Source organism: Leptonychotes weddellii, chromosome 6, assembly GCF_054177405.1.
Source record: "Leptonychotes weddellii isolate Sample4059 chromosome 6, ASM5417740v2, whole genome shotgun sequence".
NCBI lineage: Eukaryota > Metazoa > Chordata > Mammalia > Carnivora > Phocidae > Leptonychotes > Leptonychotes weddellii.
Window position 1 is genome coordinate 66,324,794 of NC_138374.1, and position 17,935 is coordinate 66,342,728.

Here is a 17,935-nt window from a genome sequence, read left to right on the forward strand (position 1 = left end):
TTTTTTTGCTTTGCTCATTTGTTTTGTTTCTTAAATTCTGCATATGTGAAATCACATGGTATTTGTCTTTCTCGGACTTATTTCACTTAGGATTATACTCTCTAGCTCCATCCATGTCATTGCAAATGGCAAGATTTCATTCTGTTTTATGGCTGTGTAGTATTCCATTGTATATGTATACTATATCTTCTTTATCCATTCATCTATCAGTGGACACTTGAGCTGCTTCCATAGTTTGTCTGTTGTAGATAATGCTGCTATAAACATAGGGGTGCATGTATCCCTTCAGGTTAGTGTTTTTGTATTATTTTGGTAAATATCCAGTAGTGCAATTACTGGATTTGTAGAGTACTTCTGTTTTTATTTTTTTGAGGAAACTCCATACTGTTTTCCGCAGTGGCTGCACCAGTTTGCATTCCCATCAACAGTGCATGAGGGTTCCTTTTTCTCCACATCCTTATCAACACTGGTTTCTTGTGTTGTTGAGTTTAGCCATTCTGACAGGTGTGAGGTGATAGCTCATTGTGATTTTGATTTGCATTTCCCTGATGATGAGTGATGTTGAGCATCTTTTCATGTGTCTGTTGGCCATCTGGATGTCTTCTTTAGAGAAATGTCTATTCCTGTTTTCTGCCCATTTTTTAATTGGATTATTTGTTTTTTGGGGTGTTGAGTTGTAAAAATTCTTTATATATTTTGGATAGTAACCCTTTATCGGATGTGTCATTTGTTAATATCTCCTCCCAATCAGTAAGTTGTCTTTTAATTTTGTTGACTCCTTTGCTGTTCAGAAGCTTTTTATTTTGATGAAGTCCCAATGGTTTATCTTTGCTTTTCTTTCCCCTGCCAAAGAAGACATAGCTAGAAAAACATTGCTATGGCCAGTGTCCGAGAAATTACTGTCTGTGCTCTCTTCAAGGATTTTTATGGTTTCAGGTCTCACATTTAGGTCTTTAATCCATTTTGAGCTTATTTTGTGTGTGGTGTAAGAAAGTGGTCCAGTTTTCCTGTTATCATTTGTTTTTGTTTGTTTTAAAGATTTTATTTATTTATTTGACAGAGATAGAGCAGGAACACAAGCAGGGGGATTTGGAGAGGGAGAAGCAGGCTTCCCACTGAGCAGGGAGCCCAATGCGGGGCTTGATCCCAGGACCCCGGGATCATGACCTGAGCCGAAGGCAGACGCTTAATGGCTGAGCCACCCAGGTGCCTGCACCCCTAATACCATTTGTTGAAGAGACTTTTTCTTATTGCATATTCTTGCCTTTGTTGGAGATTAATTGACCATATAATTGTGGGTTTATTTCTGGATTTTCTGTTCTGTTCCATTGGTCTATATTTTTTTTTTTTTTGAGAGAGAAGAGAGCAAGACGCAGGAGCAGTGAGGGAGGGAGAGGAAGGGGGAAAGAATCCAAAGCAGACTCCACACTGAGCACAGAGCTTAATGCGGGGCTCGATCTCACAACCCTGAGATCATGACCTGAGCTGAAACCAAGAGTCGGATGCTTAACCAACTGAGCCACCCAGGCGCCCCAATCTATGTATTTTGTGCCAGTACCCTAGTTTTGATTACTGCAGCTTTGTAATAGAACTTGAAGTCTGAAATTGTGATACCTACAGTTTTTCTTTTTCAAGATTGCATTGACTATTTGGGGTCATTTGTGGTTCCATACAAATTTTAGGATTGTTTGTATTCTTGGCTACAGACTTTTACCTTTTAGCACTTTGAATAGATCATGCCACTCCCTTCTGGTTTGCAAAGTTTGTGCTGAAAAAGCCAGCTGATAGCCTTCTGGGGTTTCTCTTGTATGTAACGGTCTTTTTTCTCTTGCTGCTTTTAACATTTTTTATCACTATTTTTTGCCACTTTAATTACTGTGTGTCGTGGTGTGGGCCTCCTTGGGTTGATTTTTTGAGGGATCTCTATGCCTCCTGGATCTGGATATCTGTTTCTTTCCTCAGAGTAGGGAGGCTTCAGCTATTATTTCTTCAAATAAATCTTCTGCTCCCTTTTCTCTTTCTTCTTCTTCTGGGATCCCTAAAGTGCAACGGTTATTATGCTTGATGGAGTCACTGAGCTTCAAAGTCTATTCTCATTTAACATAATTTTTCTCACCTGCTCAGATTGCTTTCCATTACTCTGCTTTCTCTAGCCTGCTATGTATTACATCTAGTGTGTTTTAAATTTCATTTATTATTTCTGACTGGTTCTTTTTTATCTCTGTGTTAAGGGTCTCACTGATGTCCTCTACTCTTTTCTCAAGTCCAGTGAGTATCTTTATGATCATTACTTTAAATCCTCTATCAGTCATATTATATTTGTTTCACTTAGGTCTTTTGTTGTGGTTTTGTCCTATTCTTTCATTTGGGACATATTCCTCTGCTCATTTTGTCTAGTCCTCTGTGTCTGTTTCTGTTAGGTTAGCTACCCATCCAGCTCTTGAAAGTAGTAGGTGGATGCGCACTTCTAACAAGGTGGCACTGTCCTTTTACAGAGGGGTGGTGCCCCCACTGCCCAGTCCCGGGCCAGCCCGGACTGCTCCACGAAGTGTGTGAGTGGGATGTGTGGTGCCCGCACGTTCTGCATGCCAGTCCTCTTGCACAGGACACACAGCCTCGAGGAGACAGGCTGGCCAGGGCCACTCTGCAATGCGCAGGCAGGGCATGCGGTCTTAACAGGGAGCGAGCATCCTCCACAGGGGGAGACCCGCTGCTGCTGCCAGGACCGAGGCCCTGCAAAACACACAGTAGGGTCACACCACGTTGGCAAGGTTGCAAAGGCCTTCTGGGGAGGGGACCCGCAGCACCAGGACTGAGGCAGGCCCGGCTGCAGGGGGCAGGCCGCAGTGGAAGCAAGTTATGTAAGAATGCTGGCCCCGTCCTGGTTCTGCTGGGGGTGCTGGGCGGGGAGCTCCTTTGTTCCTGGAGGAGTCTCCCAGGGAAATCTGTCCCTCTGGTCCGGGGTCTGAGATTAGTAAATAACTCTCTCCCATCTGCCGCAGGCATCTTTCAAACTGCCCTTCTGGGCCGCACCTTTGCAGGCGGTTTGTTGGGCTGTCTCTCTGAGACCCGGTTTCCTCTCCCTCTCCAGCCTCTCCGGGAACTGAGCCTGCTGATATTTAAAGTTCCAGGCTTTAAGTTCCAGCTGGTTGTAAGAACTCGGGAAATTTGGCCCAGCCAGTTTTTGGAGGCCCCCCGGAGTGAGGATCTGTTTATCTCCACCCTCAGCATGCAGACGGCCACCGCTCCTTAGCTCCCAACCACGTCTCCACTCTTTCTGCCCTCACTCATGGGTCCAGTTCTCTACATGTACTTGTGGAGTTGGTCCTGCCAGTCTTCAGGCCCTTTTCTGGGATGTGTTATCCAGTTGTATCAGTGCAATGAGGTGCGCTTAGGGTCCTCCTACTCTGCCATCTTCCCGGAAGTGGAGGTTACACTTTTAAAAACAAACTGCCCGACTGTTGCCCGCAGTGGGTTGCCATTTTAAGCTCGCGCTAGGAGGGCAGGAGGGTTCTGGGTCCTCCACATCTTCCCCAGCACTTGTTATGGACATTTTGATTCTAGATGTCCTGGATGGGTGTGCCCGTTGCCCTGGTCACGAATGATGCCAAGCATCTTCCCATGTGTTATTGGACATTTATATCTTTTCCTGGGAGAAATGTCTCTCCAGATCTTTGCCCATTTTTAAATTGTCTTTTTATTGTTTTAAGAGTTCTTTATGTTATGTATTTTAGATCTAAGTCCCTTGTCAGATAAAGTGATTTTGCAAATATTTTTTCCCTTTTTGTGGCTGTGTTCACTCTCTTGATGGTATCTTTTGAAGTTTTAAGTTTTGATGAATTTTATGTTCTTTTGTTGCTCATGCTTTTGGTATCATATTTAAGAATCCTTTGCCAAATCCTGGGTCAGGATCTGTTCCTATATTTTTCTTCTCAGAATTTTATAGTTTTTACTCTTATATTTAGGTCTTTGATCCATTTTGAGTTACTTTTTGTATAGGTGTGAGGTTAGGATCCAACTTCATTCTTTTACATAGACATTCTTGAACTGCTACAAATAAATTTTAAGGCATCCCACCTTATCTAGGTTTTGTTTCCTGTTATTTGACTAGATTAGTCCTAGAAAAGGAGGAATTTACATATAAATACTCATGAGATGGCAGGCAACCGTGTTTCCTACTCTTGTTTAACTTTAAAATAGACCACTGATGATAGGTACAAGGATGTCAAATAAATTCTGGATCTTACGCCAGTTTTGGTTTGCCATATAATACAGTTCTGATCTTCTGCTTACTTTTGAAACAAGTCATTTGAAATTTTTTGAATGGTGAACTCTGCTTTAGGACAGAAACAGGAGGAAATGATTATAGAAGCAGGATATGGAGACTGGATACAAACCCTCTCAAAATTATTTGATTATCATGATTATTGTAGCTTGTAAATATCCACATTACTATACAGCTTTATGTCTAATTTGGTTAATTTGGGCACTGTCTAGTGTTTTAGTAAGGGATTAAAACAAGATAAATTCATTGCTGCAAAGAGAACTCTGAAAGATTTTGTCCATACTGAGAAAAAGTTAAATATAAAAGCAACTAAAATGAACACTGTAGTTGAACAGGTACATCCTCCTTTCAGATGAGTATAGCATCTTCAGTCTCCAACAAGAGAGATCTTGTTTATCTTTGTCTAGAGTATACTGAACAATTAACTGTCTTTGTAGACCAGCCCTGGAATGGTCCCCAGCCATGGATTCAGTCCCAGATCTTACTTCTTTGACAACCCTCGAAGATACGATAGTGATGATGACCTTGCCTGGAACATTGCCCCTCAGGGACTTCAGGGAAGGTAAGACCCTAGTTCATGGTAGAAGGCACTGTTAGGAGGCTGAGGACTGCACCAGTGAAATCGATTCAATCCAAGAGAAAATGCTTCCATAAAAACCCTGGAGTCGGACGGAGTGTGAGGCACATAGGAAACGGAGGAGAAGCCCCTGATGATGAGAGACAAAGTGCCACCAGAGTAGAGCCCCACGCCCAGGATTCTGCTTCCTTACCGGTGTGGCAGACAGGAGGGGTGGGAGCTCCGGGGGTTCCCTTCCCTCTCCTGTGATGCTTCAGCCACCCTCCATGGCCCAGTGATCATCACGTCCCCTCTTCCTGCCGGTGAATCTGGGCCCTCAGGGCCAGCAGGGGGGAGAGAAGCAACAAGGCCGCCCTAGGGCTTACTGAGCCCCCCTCCACTCCGTGCTTGTGCTCCCAGGACCTGGTGCGGCGGGGCTGTGTTTCTTGGAAGTGAAAGCTTATTGTTGGTAATCCTTTGTACATTTAAAGGCGATCATTAACATTTTAATATAAACTACCCCCCCCCAGTCCCGGATGGAATGATAAAAGAGAAGACAGCCTAGCGTTTCTACTCTTTATTATGAACAGTAAATGTCCTTGGAAAATTTTAAAAGAGCTCGGAAAAGAGCCCTTGTTTGGGGACAGGAGAAGGGAGGAGAAGCTGGGAGGATGTACTGCTTTCTTGGTGCACGAGGGAGCAGGGCACCAGATAGAATAAGGAAGAGAAAATGCAGCACTCCACAGACCACGCCAGCAGATGTGAGGAACACAGAAGTCTGGAAGCGAGCCAGTAAACACGGACTTCCCGAGGTCCAGAGTTGTTCTGAGCGTCACCCCTACCACTGCTCTTACCCAGTGCCCCCACTGCACCTCCCTCCAGAGCCCGCGGGAGCAGCCCTCGCCCCTCACCTGCCAAAGGCAGCATGCTGCTGAGCTCCCTCACCCCCTAGGTGGAAGAAGATCCCTTTTCCACTACATACAGGAGGAGAATAATAAAATGTACATTAGTGAGTGCTTACTGTATATTAAGCTACTGTTCTAAGCACTTTATAGGTGTTAACTCACAGAAGCCGAAGCAGGCAGTCACTGATACTACTGACGATATGGATGATAAAGTGGATGCACAGAAGTTATTTGTCCAGAGGTACCAGATACAATTTGTTGGCAAAATATTTTGTTACACATAGTGATTGGCTTATGGTTCTAGTAATACTATGCTTCTGGGCTCTGTGGAGTTCAGGTTTGTTTTGTGTGTTTTGTAGAGCGAGCAAGCGTGAGTGGGGGCGAGGAGAGGGACAGGGAGGGAGAATCTTAAGCAGGCTCCACACGCAGAGCCCAGCGCAAGGCTTTATCTCACGACCCTGAGCTCAGGACTTGAGCCGAAATCAAGAGTTGGATGCTTAACCGACCAAGCCACCCAGGCGCCCCGAGTTCAGTAATCTTTGTGGGTGAACTTGTAGCCACTGCACGTGGGCTTCAAGAAGCCACTTTAAAAACTGGGATTGTCTACAGTTTATACAAAATCCCAGTTTTATCCATCTAAAATAGATATGTCATCAATAGAAAGTTTGGTGACTTGAAACATTATACTATCTATCTCTTTTTTTCTTTTTAAGTTTTACTCCAGACTACTATGATTGGGGACAACAGACTAACAGCTTCCTGGCACCAGTGGGAACTTTCCAACCAGACTCCATTTTGGATCCTGACAAACCAAGCCATGGGTAGCATCAGTCAACAGCTCTATGGAAGATTCCTCAAGTGAAGAGCTTCAAAGAAACTAACTTAATGACAGCTGAATTTTTAAGGCACTTTTCCTTAAGAAATAGGACTTGATTGATTTTTGTTACAGGTTTCTAATGGCTCCATAGGACTAAGCAATAATTTAGATTGAGAAAACCTTATTTTAGTACTAAAAAGTGAGCCTGGCTGCCCATTTTAGTGGGTATAATTTAAACGTTAAAAAGAATTCTGTACTTTTATAAAGATGTATTTTATATAACTTAAATAATAATGCTAAAATATATACTAGGATTTTTTGAGAATGTTATTGCAATATGTTTGTAGTTTGCATGGACTTTTATGCATAATTCACTTTAAAAGTATACAGTACATGGTCTGATGGTTGTTTAAGGCTTTTGGACTTAAGTATTCTTCAGATCCTTACCTCTTCAGATCGTGCAGATGCTGAGCTTCACACCTGGAAGACTCCAAATACAACTGACATCTAGAAAGCCCATTACAACTCCAGTGTTAAAAGTTATAATGTGGCAGAGAATCAGCAGACTACGTCCCAGGTAATTGGTTCCTTCCTTCGCGTTCTTTAAGGTCCAGACAGTTGTTAGCTCAAAGAATCTCCTAAATGTCACCAAAAATGTGCTACTCTGATTTTCAGCAGGGCACTAACGTATACACTTCAGTGATAAGTGGATATGTTAAAAACACGGATAGAGCTGACCTACACTGCTAAGCCTCCTCTGCTATATTCAGAAACTTTGCATAGTTTTTCAGCCCAGTGAAATCTAGTATCTGTTACCTCAGTACTTCCCAAGACGGCACCTTTCCCAAATCATGGACCATTCATTACATTCAAGGAACAGAGGAGAGGTTCTCAAAAGGGGATGAATAATAAATGCCCTGGATCCAGAAGACTGTATGGAATCCTCACAGTTTTCCTGTCATTTCTCATCCTATTTAAAATAATGCCTGGTATTTCTAAATAGCTCTGAAGGCAGGCTATTGGAAGCGGCAGCTTTAAGTATCCGGGAGCTCGACTCCTGTCCCTTAGCCATGCAAAGAGGCATGTTCCAGAAAACTGCTTCTCAGTCGTCTTTCGCTTCAGTGAAATCAGCTGGTTCTCCAGCCACAGGTGCGATTCTAAAACCTCCAAGATCTATACAGGTAACACTGCCTACGATAGGAAACTCTGTCAGGTAGGTTAAATGCTCTGATTTTCTGTAAAACCGAGAGAAGGTACTGGAGGAAGGACTGTCTCCAGAGAGACAGTATCTGCTCCGCCTAGAGAATCTCACCTCTCGGGATGGGAGGAGGAGCAGCAGATGAAGAGAAAGTTATGTTAATAAGTTCTGCCTTCATGACGAAACCCATTTCCAAAAGGTCTCTTATTTCCCATTTTGGTCTTCAGAAAGGATTTCTCTCTGGGCACTGATTTCACAGAGATCAAGTCTACTTCTCTTGATGGTAATTAAAATTGCCATCTCAAGTTTTAAATGGCTTGTGATTGGGTTTTTCATTTGTATGGAACGCCTTTATCCTACATAATCACACATAACAAAACAGTGTTCTTGCCTTTCAGCATATGGAAGAATTGGGGTCACTGTCAGGGAAAATTCTAGACTGAAGCAAAATTTGCACTGATTATTTGGGTTGCCTTAAAATGTTATAAGTTGTTATTATTCTACAAAGCTTTAAGAACACCCTACTTGTCATGCTGTCTTTGTTACCAATTCTCTTGGGAGAATTTAAAGGCAGACCCAGCATACACTTAAAACTTTAAATCATGCTTTCAGAAAGTACTTCAATTAGGTCATTCAAGGGTAGGTATATTTTTAAAAATACAGTAATAAAAAAAATCACTAAAATCATCCAATTATTATATTCATGCTGTATCAACACATTATTGTCCTACTATTACTGGCAGGAAAATTGAAATAACCATCATTAAGTGATAAAAGCCATAATCTATTTTTATGATAAAGCTGCTGTTTGAACTATTTTTTTATTGGAAAGGATAAAAATGTTCTAAGAGCCTATTTTTCTCTTCTTCCCTTTTTAAAAAAGTATTGCTAAAGCACACGTATTGTAAACACATCTAGAATATAAAAAATAGGATTGTATTAAACTGTCTTTCTCTCAAAGTAAATGACCATGTATACCCTGGGAAACATTATAGGTATGGTAGGTATGAAAAGGGACATTAAAATTTCTTTAATTTCCTAGTTGTGTTGTGCTGTTAAGGAGGTACACTAACGGGCGCCTGGGTGGCTCAGTTGGTTAAGCGACTGCCTTCGGCTCAGGTCATGATCCTGGAGTCCCGGGATCGAGTCCCACATCGGGCTCCCTGCTCGGCAGGGAGTCTGCTTCTCCCTCTGACCCTCCTCCCTCTCATACTCTCTCTATCTCATTCTCTCTCTCAAATAAATAAATAAAATCTTTAAAAAAAAAAAAAAGAAAAAAGGAGGTACACTAACAAAACTCCTCCTCCTGTGAAATATTAAAGGCTCAAAGAAGGCAAGGAATGGGGATTACCGGTTGTAAAATACCTAAATGTCTTTTTAAGGCAACATGATGAAATTAAAACCCTGGTCATTTGAAAGTTAAAAATGTATGGGGAAGAGGCAGTGTCACTGAAAATTTTGTACTAAGTCTGATTCAACACTAAAGGCTGCATGTGAGTGTTTCTGGGCACCTACTGTAAATAGGCATAAGAGGTGTCTCCTTCTGCAGGTGATTGTCTAAAAATGTCAACTGATTGGTGTAGGTATCTTGCCCTGGCTCATTCTTCTTTCTACAATTAACCCACTTAACTGAGCCCCTGATTACAACATCCCGAGTATGTTACACATGGAGCTGTGGACTGTTAGGAGTTTTTTGACTCTTATATGCTACACATCAATCATAGTTATGCCAGTTCTTTCTTGGATGTATGGGGCGTGTTGTTAAAACTGTGCTGGTTACCGTGTTCAACGGTGTAAATCAGGCACGCTGGCTAGTGCATCCCCAGCTAGCCTCTCTTCCCAAAATCCAATAGAACTCTGTTAATTCCTTGAACACTTAATTCCTATTAAGAGGAAAGGAATAAGCATTAGTAAATCCCAGAGCATGAAAAGTGCTGAGAGAAAAAGGTTCTCGTTTATATTTACATAGTAGATATTACTAGAATTTTTATTTTTTTAGAATCCTTTCTTAATAAAAGTAAACTTACATTAGAATTAGATGGGTCTAAATATTTGAGGCTTTTTTAAGATTTCCAACTGAAGAAACTTTGTTAAAAAAAAATTCACTTTAGAGTACTGTATGATAAAATCTATACAAGTGTAAGTCTGATCAAAGACATATCTAACATGCCTTTCCATTTTTTGTCCTAGGGGAGAATTTTTTTTTAAAAAAAGTCCTAACTGTGCATAATGCTTAATATTTAAGACTTCTCATGGTCCAGAGGAGCTGCTGGAGAGGATCAGGCTAAAAAGTGGAGTTCTCATCAAAAACTACAAAGTAATCAAAGTGAGGAAACATTTAAAAAGACATGGAGTGGAATTCAGTGTCTACTGAGTGCCTGTTACACGCTAGACACTGGGACACCTAGGTGTTTGCCAGTCCATGGGTCCAGTCTGTAAACTCAGCCACATCCTTCTGTTAACCCTACTCTAGGCCCTTAGTAGGGATATATGGAAAGCCCTTGCACCAATGGGTCAAAATACCTGGAAATACGCTAAAGATGTCCCCGTGCCCCCAACCTAGATATCTGTGCGGCTTCCCCGTACCCGTCGTGCAGCTCTCTGGGCCTGGGCACTGAGGTAGGTTTCTTCAGTGTGGAGTTCTGCCCGGGTCATCAAGTAGGGGATCAAAGTCCTCAGATTCAAATCCAGTGATTCGGTAGCTCCTAATGCTATCTGCCTGGTTCCTCCAAAGCTGGATTTCTTTCATCTATTCCCTGACCTGGGACTGAAACCCATCCTCTACTTTCCCAGAAACTGGTTATACCTTGCCGAGATTAATTCGACTCTAGCCTCCAAGCTGGTCTTCCCTTTTGCAGTGTACTACTACTACTACTTAGAACATTAGACTCTATCTATCTCCAGAACATATTTCCTGCCTCTGAACTTCAGTGTAGTCAGAACAGGAGATCACATGGCTCCCACGCCTAGGTTTGTGACCTCTTTCTCTTTAGTCCATATGAGCCTCAAAATCCTTCCCTTTCTCTGAACCTCAATTTCCCATGAATCTTGCTAATCTACAACTGTCCCTCCGGTCCCTTTGCAGTCCCCAAGTCATGGTGCTCCTTGAAGGCATTAACTGGGATCTAAAAAGGCATGTTGAGGATAAACAAATGGTCTGCTAGGGCCATTCATTTTGTGTTGCTGAGGATCCTTGACTGTCCCCTTCCTGAATTCACTAGCCCAGAGCCTAGGCTTTAGGTCTGTAGACTTAATACCTATCCAAGGGAGAACACTTACCCATTTAGAGGTATATTCTGTGAAGGAAATCCATAGGGAAAGGGAAATAATGTATCTAGGTGCTGCCTGAAGAATGCAGACTCTGACCCAGGGGTGTTAGCTGGATGATTTTAATCTGTGACAACTTGATGGCACCATCAAGCGGACACGAAGATTCATTCACATTGAGAGCATCGTCTCCACTAGACAGGTTTCTGTGGTAGCTACTCCTCTTCAACTGGTCCATTCTTTCCCTGGGTGAATTCTCACTTCAAACTCGATACAGCCTGGTTAGTTAGGTTCTAGAATTCCTAAGTTGCCTGACGGCAGGGATATCGGGGTTTTGTTCACTGCCATGTTCCCAGCATCTACAATAGTGAATGGTCAAATCCTGTTCTTGTGGTAGACTGTGTCTTTCTTTTGTAAAGGTCATCTCTCCCACTTGCACTTTCATCCACTGAGTATGGATTTGACAAGTATAATACTCCCGTAAGGGCTTAGCCCTGTTTTCTCAGATATCCAACTTGTGGGTAGAGAATTCATAATGGAATAAAAAAGGAAATAAGGATTTTACATAAGGATAGTCTCCAGGAATGATTTGAGAACTCAATCTTAGAAACACTGAGAGATGAAATTCTGTCCACACAGGCACTAAGTGCCCTGTGTCTCTCTCTGCCCTCCCATGTCTGGGCACTGGCAATAGAATACTGAAATAACACAACAGGCAGTAAAAAGTAGATCTTTATCAGATCAAGTTTAAAATTAAAAGAATAGGGACACATTAAAGTGGTTAAAAGTACAACTCTTAAGAGAAAAACCCTGAACTGGGCAGAGTTCAGCATGATACATATGTTAAAGAATTTTTTTTAAAGTGCATATGGAATAAACAAGCACAGCTAAAGAAAACTGTTTTTAAAAAGGGCGGGGGTTGGGGAGAAGAAGGGACCAACACACCAGATATTTAAACACAGACCCTGAGTAATTAAAATAAACAGACCGATGAAACAGAACGAGAACCCCGACACGGAGGAGCTGACTCCATGTGTAACGTTGGATATAATAAATGTAGCATCTCAGACTACGGAGGAGGAGACCAACTGTTCAGTCAGTGGTACTGGAATTGGGTGATCACCTAGGAAGAAATTAGGCTGCATCCGTAACTTACACCCTACACCAGGACATACTCCAAAGGGATCAAAACTTAGATCTAAAAAACCATGAAAGCTCTAAAAGGAACTATCGGTGAATTATTGCCGTGCAAGGAAGAAGGTGTTCAAACTATGACTCGAAGTCCAGAAACCACTGAGAAACAGAAATTAAAAAAAAAAAATTGCATGGCAAAACCACCATAAGCCAAGTCAAAAGACAGACACCAAATTGAAAAAAAAAATTTAGAGCTCATCACAAAGGATTAATATCTGTAACCAAGCACTCCTAGAAACTGATAAAAGATCAACAATGCAGTAGAAAAATGAGCAACAGGTATGAAAACGAAATACAAGTGGATCTTAAACACGTTAAAGGGGGTCAATCTCACTTGTAAGAAATCTAACTTCTTACTACAAGTGAGAAACTAAAACACATTGATACGTAATTTTGTATCTACCGGAGTGGCAAACGTCAAACCCACATCTACGTAGGTAAGGTGGTGGGTAAGCAGGTACGGTCTTGTATGTGAACCAGGTAACTGCCTCTACAGAGGGAAATATTCTTCTATCATGGTCTGTGAAATTGAATTTTGGGGAATTTATTCTACAAGTACACATTTATGTATGTGTGAAATGACATGCACAAGGTCTGGAAACAACCCAAATGGCCATTAAGAGGGGATGGTTAATTAAACAATTGTACATTCATATAATGGAATACTAAGCAGTTACTAAGAAAAGCTTTAATGAGTAAGCTATCTAGGGAGGTGGGAAGACTACCAAGAAAAATAAAGTCAATAAAAGCAAATGGTATGTATAGGATGCCACTCTTTGGGTAAAAATGAAAGGAAAAATTAATTAAGACTTTACATTTGTATTTGTATGTGCCCCCCAAAAAAGTATGGATGGAAACATAACCCAGAACAGAGGTTATGGGGGTGATGGATGGGGGAGGATATGCAGTATGGACAGGGGGCCGAGGACAGGAAGAAGACATTCCACTGTATAGCCTTTCATATTTTTTGGTCTTTGAACCATGTGAATGTATTACCTATTTGAAAAATAAAGTAGATTTAAAAAGCCTTATGACTCTGTACAAGTCAGAAGATGCTAAAAGTCCCCAATTTTTAGTTGAACAGTGATGAGCCAACTTAGGTAGTAACACAGATACATGACATGCTGAGCAAAGGATCTGGAGTCAGACTTTCTGATTTTAAACTAGCCCCACAGCCTAGAATTTGTGAGGACAGAGAGCCACTCTTGTCCTCAGTTTTATTTATCAAACGGGTTAGTGATTCTACCTGCCAACCAGTGCTGCCGTGAAGATTAAGGAATCCAGGGAGAGCTCGTACTACAGCGGCTGCCGACGGCCGACGTAAAACAAGCTCACACTCCTTCAGTATTTCCTTCGGTTGCCGCAAATTACAATCAAATCCTCAGCTCGTGAAGGGAAACATTTAAAAGGCGGGGGGAGGGAAACAAGAAAGAAAGACCGCAGAAACACTCATCTGACTCACATTCGCTATAGTCTGGTGGGCACAACAAATTATCTGGGATGGTGTTCAAAATCAAAGCCACACCTGTTGATATTAAACTGTAATGCCTGTCCACCTGTGCGTGCGTGTTATTTTACCAAATAATTTCCATGATACCAAGTAACCTGTCTGTGTGTTTGGGTGAATAGCTATGGTTTCTGCAGGTACTTCACTTTGCAAACTGCTGAGAGGTTTACTGTATACTGTTCCCAAACTTCCAGCTGAAGGCAATGCTGATGAAGATCGAAATAGCTGTCCTTTCTTATTTACACTGGCACCTAGGTAAAGTTGGAGAATATGGCAGTGTTTCATGGACCTACAGACTACAGGTATCGAGTAAATTCACAACGTTACGATGTTTGACTTAAATTTCAAAACTGGGAAAACTATTACTATTCTGTCTGATCCTCTATAATCTAAGAACACAGGAGAAACATGCAAATTTTATCAATTTTAATATATAGTATTTCTAACTTACATCAATGCCACTTAAGGAAAAAAAATAAACTCATGCCATTGAAGGAAGGAATTCTTTTCTTCATTTTCATTACTTCGTCAGCTGGTACAATCATTTCTGTCAGTTATATTATCAAGTGCTGGACTTTTAAATTAGGTGATGAGATAACGACAAAATGAGAGAGGAATTACCAGCCAAGCGTTTTCACAAGGCAGTCGGTCCTCTAGTGTCCCTGTAGGACAAAGGGTCTGGGACTTGGAAAAAGAGGTTATATCACAAAGATACAGTATCACCAGGCTCACAAAACAAAGATTCCTACACCTATACAATCATTTAAGAGATAACACACACACAACGGAGGCTGCCCCCCACAATCCAATTTGTGGTAAAATCAAGTTAATCATTTGTTTATTTTCTTGGTGGTGCAAAAATTCATTAAAACTTTGAAAAGAACTTTTTATACTAACCATTTAGTTTCCTAGAACTCACTCTAATACACAATTTTCCTAAGCCTGAAACAAATCACAGTAAAAAAAAAAAAAAAAAATCACTGGAAATGACCAAGGATTTTTCTCCAGTAAACAGAATTTAAATAATAGCTTTTAACTGAGGGAACTGTGAAGTAACACTACCAAAAAGATTCTTAAACTTACAGTAATAATAGACAAAGTGCAAAACTTTCACATTTTCTTAAACTCTGAACACTAAGAATAATTCTTACTAATTTACCAACAAGATTATTCACTTTTTAGACAAATTTACCTTAAGGTCCCCCTCTCCTACCACACAATACTTACATCCCTAAAACTGAAAAGAAAAAGTGGAGAAGGCTCCAATCAAGCCGGCCTGTTTTATTTGACTTAACCAAAAAAAAAAGTCACCACCATCAACAACAAATAACCCCTGGGTCTATAAAGTTTGAAACTGGGTAAGAAAATAGTGAGACCTTACTCCTTTCAACCATATCCCTCCCAGGGGATGACCAAATAGTTTTAAAAGAGGGGTGAGCCAACTAAATACAGTTTAAAATACACCACTAAATCGTCGATGAACACATTTCAGACTCTGGCAGGTAAGGTACGGGTTTAAGAGCACTTCATAAAAGACTGAAGAGTCGAAGGAGAAACTCTAGGTTGTGTACCTGCATTACTTCTACACAGATGCCTCCTTCCAAGTTAATCACGTTCTATCTCTAACAGCTTTTAAAAGAATATTTTAAATATTGAAGGATATTTAAATCCCAGCTTTAGAAAATGAGCTTAGGACATGAAGGTCATCTGTACAGAGTACCATTTATATACAATGAACTGAAATGAAAAAGGGAGAGGGGAAGCTTCACAAGGCTGAATTCATCTACCTGTTTAACCTACCGAAGAAATTCAGGTTGAAAGAGGATTGCATAGATTGTATTCTAAAATAAAATCCTTTAAAAACGCTTAATTTAAAAGAGTAAATTTTGTGTATATCATTTAAAAGTGGCATTATAAATCCATATAATCCCATTCAAATTTTATCAAAGTGAAACAAGTATTTATGCAAATTTTTTTTCTCAAAGTGAACAAAAATTTTCTAAAATTGGAGTAAGGACAAAGAAATGCAAAATCAAAAACAGATACAGAGTATAGGTTCTAAGTAAAGAATCCTCTGGAGCAGCCCACGACACACACGGGCAATCTGGCCGGGCAGCTAGCTGAGGGGACAGTACGCATTCACCTTTCCTGAAGCAGGGCCTTTAGACCAAAACAAAACAGCAACTAAAAATCTCAAATAAAAACCAGTGAAACTGAAGTTGAAGTCCTGGGGATTCTTCAGTCCCTTCTGTGACTATACACTGAAAGGGCCATTCATTACACTGATGCTTCCGGGTTATAGAAGGTGACATCAGGCAAGGCTAAGAACATGTTTGAAAAATCACTGATAAATTTTTATCATTGATGCTAGCCCGAAGCAACATTTGTTCTCTAGCTCTCCTTTCCACAACAGACTGCTAACAGTGTTTATTACAATGGTCATTTAAGTCCGACAACTGGAAATAAAGAATAACAGAATAAGAAAAAACCAATTCTAAACAAACAGAATAGACTATTTCAACAGATGGAAACATATGAAATTAAACACAGAATTAGTATGTTACATGTTTTAAAAGTATATACTTCATTTATAAATATATCTAATTGACAATCTATTAAGAATCATAAATATTCAAGTGAACATTTTAATTTTTTCTTTAAGAGTTCAGAATTCCTTCTTCAAGTCTTTGAAGGTTAGTCTCCTTCTGCTGAATGTCCAAGACCAACACGCTTCCCACAGTCCGATTATGTCTCTAATCAGACATATAAAAGCCTTTATTACCTACTGTGTTGTAATAAGACTTTAAAATTCTGTAACTCTCTTATACTTGTAGAAAGCCTATAGAAGAAAAAAACATATTAGTACAGTTCATATGTGCACATATTTCAAATTACTGATACCATTCTATGAGCCATAATTTGAAAGCAAAATCCAAAATAAAAGAATATAAACACTGACCAATGAAACTTCCATTTTTAAATGAGTATGCTGTAATTACTTATTAAAGACTGACAAAATGCACAGCTACAATTCTTTACTCTTGGGTTAGCAGGGGCAAGGGGAACCAGTTACTTATTACCAACAGATTCTAGATTAATGATGGGAACAGTGATATGAATAACTCAGTACAATAAAGAATCTCTAATCATTTACAACTGGTCTTATAAATTCATTTTGCACATTCCTCTCCAAATGTCCACTCCTTCCTTGTTCCCCAAACACACTGCAGGTGACCCTTGAACACCACGGGTTTGAACTGTATGGGGCCACTTACGGATTTTTTTTTCCAATAAAGATAGTACTGTAAATCATTTTCTCTTATGATTTTCTTAATACTTTCTTTTCCCCAGCTCACTTTGTTGCATGAATATAGTATACAATATATATAACATATGAAATACATACTAAATGACTGCTTATGTTACCGGTAAGGCTTTTCCGATCAAGAGTAGGCTATTAGCAGTTAAGTTCCTGGGGAATCAAAAGTTGTATGTGGAGTTTTGACTGCATGGGGGGTAATGTTAGCTCCACAGGGGTAGCGATTGTTTATTTTATTTACTGCTGAATACCTGTGCCCTACATCTACCACTATTTACGGTGTTCAATAAGTACTTATTAAATGAGCGCATGAATGCATGCATGGTTTTGGGCCCAGGCCCAGAAGTAAAACTCTGGAATGGGAATCATAAAAAAATAATTCTATAAGCTCAGTTATCCTTACATACAACTCAGGGTTGACATGATAAAAATCTAATGTTTGTCTTTCTATAACATAAGATGATGTAGTTGCAATATTAAGCTTCTTTCTTTACTCTAAATACTTAATAAATAAGAACTTCTCTTATATCGAGAGCTTAGTATGCCAGGCAATGTCCTGAGCATATCACACACATATTCTCAGTCATTGTAAAAAGTAATTCTACAAGGTAGATAAAATTAACCCTGATGTTCCAATTTGAGGAAAACTGAGAGTGAAATAAATCAAGTAATTTTTCAGGGCCACGCAGCTAATAGGTGGGTTCCAACCAGTTCATCCTATGTCATGACTATATAACCTCTCAAAAAGTCCGTGCTCTCTAGAGTCTCAACATTTTCTTTTTTACTCTTGCAAGTTGTGGCATTAGTAGAAAATGAATTCTTAGTCTAAAACCTCAGAATATTAAAGGATCGAAACAGTTTTTATTAGGGAAAAAACAGAATATGAT

General features: G+C 40.2%; 2 protein-coding genes across 5 annotated transcripts in view; one reads left to right on the top strand and one right to left on the bottom strand.

The window, feature by feature from the left end:
* Positions 1 to 14,755, top strand: part of GPR137B (G protein-coupled receptor 137B) — a 52,432-nt gene extending 37,677 nt beyond the window's left edge. Inside the window, exons 6-8 of one of the 2 annotated variants that reach the window (XM_006746082.3) lie at positions 4,723 to 4,847; positions 6,460 to 8,824; positions 9,045 to 14,755. In XM_006746082.3, coding sequence (XP_006746145.2) covers positions 4,723 to 4,847; positions 6,460 to 6,571 — 237 coding nt within the window. In that variant the 3' untranslated portion in view covers positions 6,572 to 8,824; positions 9,045 to 14,755. The remainder of the gene's footprint in view (positions 1 to 4,722; positions 4,848 to 6,459; positions 8,825 to 9,044) is intronic. The other variant, XM_081824335.1, reaches the window with a different exon arrangement.
* The window catches only part of ERO1B (endoplasmic reticulum oxidoreductase 1 beta), a 59,647-nt gene continuing 55,852 nt past the window's right edge, over positions 14,141 to 17,935 (bottom strand). For all 3 annotated transcript variants that reach the window (XM_081824333.1, XM_081824331.1, XM_081824330.1), the window contains one exon: positions 14,141 to 16,568. In XM_081824333.1, the coding sequence (XP_081680459.1) occupies positions 16,508 to 16,568 (61 nt within the window). In that variant the 3' untranslated portion in view covers positions 14,141 to 16,507. The remainder of the gene's footprint in view (positions 16,569 to 17,935) is intronic.